Source organism: Equus caballus, chromosome 8, assembly GCF_041296265.1.
Source record: "Equus caballus isolate H_3958 breed thoroughbred chromosome 8, TB-T2T, whole genome shotgun sequence".
NCBI lineage: Eukaryota > Metazoa > Chordata > Mammalia > Perissodactyla > Equidae > Equus > Equus caballus.
The window spans coordinates 844,018-850,143 of record NC_091691.1 but is presented as its reverse complement, the minus strand read 5'-3'; the positions used below and the strand labels follow the sequence as shown (position 1 = coordinate 850,143).

Genomic DNA, 6,126 nt, shown 5'->3' with positions numbered 1-6,126 from the left:
ATGGGGAGACCCTGCCTCTTCTTTAGACTCGCCTCTGTTCCTGGAGTCCTATTTGCAAGCACCCCTCATAGGTACACACAGACACACTACTGGTGACCTACATGCACACCTCCCACCACTCACAGGGACACACACATATACACAGAGGGACTATCAGGGTCCTACGTGCACACCTCCCACCACTCACAGGGACACACACACACAGAGGGACTAGCAGGGTCCTATGTGCACACCTCCCACCACTCACAGGGGGACACAATCACAGGGATTCTGGTGGCACACAGAACATACACAAGAGGGGAAATTTCATTCTTTAATGTATACCCTTATGAAGTCATGGATTATTTTGCCCCAAAGAATTATTTAAAAGATGTCTGACTCACCACCTGTGGCAAGGTTGGGGCCCAGTCATGAGGGAGGTACTAGGACACAGTGGGTCCTGCTGGCCAGGAAGACAGTGGGGAAGGCACTGGGCATGTGGCTGGCCTGGCCCTGAGCACCACACTGGGGCCTGCTCTGCAGCCACAAGATGCTAAATCACATTATCAATAATAAAGAGACCTCTTCAAGAACTAGAGTTTTTGTTGGTTCACATAGATATATTTTAAAAACATCTACAAGAGCATAAGCATACAAAAGTCTAACAGTGTTCGAGCACAATGTCAGATGCAAAATCTAACCATTTCAACAGTTAAATTGTGGTTTTAATTTTCAGCTTCTATTTGGAATCAAACGTTTGAGATGGCTTTTGATACATTCTACATTTTCTAAAAATGACCAGGGGAAATTCTGAGGGAAGGAGACCAAAATTCCATGTCTTCGGCTTGGGTGTTTTAAGCCAAGAGTCCACGAACCCTTTTTATGCCAGGTTGTGTGTTCTGTAGCTGTGTGCATTTCTTAAATACGGTCTCCAAGGGGCCAACCTGTGCACCGAGGTGAAGCGTGCTGGTCCCGAGACACGCCCTGCCTGTGCCTGCAGAGGAACTGAGCAAGTGGCCTGTGGCTGGCAATGAAGTCATCACCACACCAGGGCCAAGTAAGGCATTCACAGCAGCACAACCATTTAGCTACCACATTCTGACCCCCTAAGTGTCCACAGGGGTCAGCACTACCACTCAAGAGTTTACCTGAGAATTCTAGACCTTGGGACGGTCAGCTCCTGTGCTACTGTCCTCAGGGACGAGCACGAGCCAGCCTGACCTGGCTGCTCACAGGGGTCTGGTGGTGCTTGGTTTCCTGGAAGCTGTCTTTCAGAGCGTGGCAGCAGTGGAGCGCCCTGAGTGCACGGCAGGGCTGGCCAAGCGGGGCTGAGCCATCGTGCTCCATGTTCCGAGCCAGGCAGAAGCTCCCAGGGAGCCACTCGACTGCTTGGGTTGGTCACAGTCCTTAGCGTCGGGTGCCAGCCCCACTTGAAGCAGACCAGAGGAGGCCGTGCAGGGGTGCTCATCACTGGTCCTTCTCCTCCTGTGGCAGAGGGAGGTGCCAGTCTGCCGGGGGGCTCTGCCTTGGGGCCCACACGAGGGCATGCTTCCGTGCAGCCTCGACTCTTGCACGCTCGCTCTCGCAGAGGGACCGCTGTACAAAGGAGACCCCGGTCACTTCCCGCCTCACACGGGCCCTCACATGGCCCCTGTACCTCCCTCCTCCTCAGCACCCCCAACACAGATGGACAAACGGCACATATGGCAGGCAGCACTCTGAAACTCAGCTGCTTCTACCCAGTGAACCTTGAGATTGTTCCCTCTTAGCACACACGGATCTAGCTCATTCTTTCTCCCAAGCTACTGTGAAAAACTTGTGTAGATCACCATAATTTGAGAAAATTTTAAAATGTCTTCTCCTGGGGCTCAGGGCTCGATGCCTTCAGTTGACCTACTCAGATTCACCTGCTAAGACAGGGCTGCGGGTTGAGCTGGGAGGAGGGACGAGGGTCTGAAAGAGTGGCCAGAAGGGGGAAGATGAGGCCAGAGACACATGCCCAGAGAGCCCTGGACAGACGAGGAGTCCAGACAGACAACAGATGTCACCCAGTCCACTAGCTTCTCTCTGTCACTCTCCCCCAAAAATAAGCACAGGGTAGTACATCACGACCACGAGAGGGGCTCTTGGGAGGCGCTATGCTGGCCTCTCTACACATATATTCTCACCTTCTCCAGCTGTCCACTTGTCTGTCTGCGCACAAGCTCCATTGTTTCAAACAAAATGGTTTGTTCTTGTTTAAAAAGCAATCAGAAATGCAAAGTAGAATATGGAAGACTCCCAGACCTCCAGCCCTGAGGTGAAGGTATTATCTCCCCACAGAATTTTAGGTCCAAATTCTAGAGCTATCACATTCCCTAAAGAAAGAATAAGTTTCTACTGTTATACTTGCTACTTTTTTCACTAAGTAATATACTGTAGGCACCCTTGCATGCCTGGATAGATTACTATCTATTCTTTTTAATGGCTATGTAGTACTCCACTGTGTGGAAGTTATTTGGTCAAATGTCTATTAGCAGAATTTAGGACACTTTCAGTTTTGGCGCTATCACAAACAGTGGCACAATGGACATTTTGGACTTTTTTTTTTTTTTTTTGGTGAGGAAGATTGGCCCTGAGTTAACATCTGTGCGAATCTTTCTCTACTTTTTGTATGTGGGATGCTGCCACAGCATGGAGTGATGAGCAATGTGTAAGTCCACGCCAGTGATCCGAACCTGACAAGCCCAGGACGCTGAAGACACACATGCAAACTTAACCACTACACCAGCAGGCTAGCCCCTGGACATTTTGAACTTTTAACTGTGCACTGTTACCCAATTACTTCCTTAGGATAAACTTCCAGAAGTAAAACTGTGGGGTCAAAAGGTATGCATTTGACTTTTAGGAAATCAGAACACGACACTCCACCAACACTGCACAAGTACTCCTGACTCTCCAAACCCCACTGACACTTGTGACATTCTGCTGGATTGTCAGAAACCACTTGTTTTCATTTGGACTTGTATACCAGGCCATTTGGTCTTCTTTTTGAATTCCTTTTTTGTGTCCTTTGCCTACTTTTCTATTCTCAAATCATCTCCATTTTTCTTCCTGATACATAAGAGCTCTCTTTAAAAATACATATATGTGGGGCCAGCCCAGTGGCATAGTGGTTAACTTCACACATTCCACTTCAGTGACCTGGGGTCTGTGGGTTCAGATCATGGGCACAGATCTACACACCGCTCATCAAGCCAGGATGTGGTGGCGTCCCACATACAAAAGAGGAAGACTGGCAACAGATGTTAGCTCAGGGCCAATCTTCCTCACCAAAAAAAAAAAAAGAGTTAAAAAATATATATACACACACACACATATACATACATACAAACAAAGGTTATTAATCACTTGCCATATAGATTAGAAGCTATCTTTCCCACCTTTTGGACTTCCACTTATTATGGACTTGTCACCATTTTCTTTTATTCTGCAGCCTGGTTTCCACACCAGTTTGTCTGTTTCAATAACCACACACATATAACAACTTTGAAGCAGTGGCCTGGCTGCTGACTCCACTTCCCCTGGCACTCCCCGCCAGCACTGAGCCCTCACAGCTTTTCTCCATCTCCCCAACCACAACAGTTCCAAGGCACCAGGTATTCTAGACTAGAATGCATGTGCCAGGGGGGTAGGGGCTCTGTTCTCATCACTCCTGTATCCCGAAGAGTGCCCAACATGATCAATCTCTGCTGAATGACAACTGACAACCGGAACCACCTCCGTACAGGTCTCCCTGCCCCTCCATAATACACTCTCCTACCCGGGCAGCCAGACTGACCTTTTAAAGATAGAAATTAAATCATGCTTCCCAGCACACGTTTAGGCTGGAATCTAAACCCTTTAAGGCCAGCCAGGTCCCCGGTACCTCTCCAGCCTCATCCCCTACCCCTCTACAGCATACCCTCCTTCTTCTCCAAGCACCTGGACCTTCTCTGTGTTCCTGAGTCGTGCCCACCCTCCCCCCGGGGCTGGGTGAAGTCTGCTGGGGCTGGCTGCCAGTCACTCAAGACTCAGCGAGATCTCCGCCTCTGCAGGCCAGCTGACGACCCTGTTGGGGTCCCTCCTCTCTCTCCAAAACGCTCTACACCCCCTTCCTCGCTTTGTCCTTAACGCCGTCCGAAAGCCCGGTCGATACACTAATTTTTGATATTTCTCTAAAGAAAGGAAGCAGGAGGAGGAGAGGGACCCCGGCAGCGCCCCTCTGCAGACCCTGGGGCGAGAACGTGGGCAGGCTGCGGCCCGCGCCCTCGGGCGCCCCGGCGGGGAGCCGCAGCCACCCCGCCCCGGCGCACCTGGGCTCCGGCGCTCCGGCGCTCCTCCCACGCGCGGCAGCTGGCCAGGTCGCGCCGCCACTGCTCGCAGGCCGGCCGCTCGCCGTGGACGTAGTAGTGGTGCAGGAAGTGCCCGGCGCTGCGGCACAGCTCCCATTCCGCGCGGTAGGCCTCGCAGGGGCGTGGCGGCTGCGGGGGAGGTGCGTCTGAGTCGGACCGCAGCGCCGCCGCCCCGGGGCCCACCCCGCGGCCCCCCGGGGCAGGGCTCGGCTAATCCGGTCGCACGGTCGGACCCGGGCCCGCAGGTCCCGGGCGCCCACCACACTTACCCGCCAGCCGCCGCCGTCAGCCATGTCCCGGCGACTGCCGAACCCCGCCTACTGAGCCCGCTAGCCAATGACGATTTAAGAAAGCCGGCACCGAGTGATTGACGGGTACAAGAACCAATGAACTCTGAGATATGACGATCGCCTCCGCGCTCCCCTCCTTGAGACACGCCAATAAACAGGAAGTCCGAGCTGGGCAGCCAATAACAGCCGGGGGCGGGGGTGCGCGCGGGGGGCGGGGCCCAAGGGCAGGGGAGCCGGGCCGAGGGTGGAGCGGGCCGGGGCGCGTCCTGAGGGTCAGAAGGCCGCGCGCCCAGCCAGCGTGGCCACGCTGGTGACAGCTGTCTTTCGCCGATGGGCTGCAAGTCCACGTTAAGTTGGCTGTTTCTGAAACCACGCAGTTCAGGCCAGTTTTCAGCAACCTTGTTGTTTTCATAAATCTCAAAGATCGGGTTCATTTCTCAAGCACATCTGAGCATCAACTCCGTGCAGTGAAGCTGCCCGAGTGTCCACTCGAGGGCGAGGTCGGTGGACTCACAAAATAGCTGGGGTTGGCTGGTGTGACGTGTGTGTTGGGGGTGGGGTCCACGGCGCGGGATGACCTCGCGTGGGAACCGAGGCTGGAAGTGGAGGCAAGATCGTGCGACCACAGCAGCAAGCCGGTCAAAGGCATGGAGGCTGTGTGTGGCACGGGGTAGAGGGCCTTGCAAGCCCAGGGGCGGCTTGTATGTCTGATTAGGAGTGAAAGCTTTACTCTGAGAGCTGGGAAGAAGGACATGGAACGTTTATAAAGGAGAGATGCTCAAGAGGCAATACAAGCAAAGTCAAGAAGAGTCTGGGGGGCCTGCAGAAACGCCCTGCAATACCAATGCGTTGGTTTTCCAACTTCTGCGAACGTAATCATCTGCTGAGAAGGCCCTTACAAGGCGGTTGCTGGGGCCACTCTAGGAGTAAGACTAGGTCAGACTCCCTGGAGTGTGGGCCAGAAAGCTGCAATTTTACGGGGATCCTGCCAAGCTGGCTCACAGACCAAGCTTGGAGAAGACACTGAGAGGAAGGCTGCATCCAGGGTACAGCAGTAACGTCCAGAGATTTTGCTCCAGGTGACCCCGCTGTGTCACCAGAAGACCCACCAACAGGGTCCACCCCTGACCCAGGCAGGGGAGTGTGCCTCCAGCAAAGGACCAGGGGTGCTTTCATTGCATACACAGTAGGTGTTGCTTAGGGAAGACAAAAACCCAGGGCCAACATCTTATTCCAACATTCTTCATTATGCATAAGATGGCAGTGTCTTAGCCAATGTGATCCTGCAAATAAGGCAGCCTACCCACCAAGGAGGACTTCTACCTCTGCTAGTGAAACCAAGACCCCTTAAGTGGAGGGTCAGGTAGGTCACAGGAGTGCTTCATGCCTTCCGAAATCACATCCATTGCCAGTGATGTTGGCTTGGGCCACAAGGCCCAGCCCTGGTCATCATGAAGATCTTTGATGCTCATTCTCTGAGGACA

General features: G+C 53.2%; 1 protein-coding gene across 1 annotated transcript; it reads right to left on the bottom strand.

The window, feature by feature from the left end:
• Positions 1-578: 578 nt before the first annotated feature.
• On the bottom strand, positions 579-4,726 carry C8H22orf39 (chromosome 8 C22orf39 homolog). The gene is made up of 3 exons (XM_023648113.2): positions 4,622-4,726; positions 4,314-4,481; positions 579-1,575 (listed from the first exon to the last, which is right to left on the bottom strand). The coding sequence occupies exons 1-3, from the start codon at positions 4,643-4,645 to the stop codon at positions 1,447-1,449; spliced, it is 321 nt and encodes a 106-aa protein (XP_023503881.1). The 5' UTR covers positions 4,646-4,726; the 3' UTR covers positions 579-1,446.
• Positions 4,727-6,126: the final 1,400 nt, after the last annotated feature.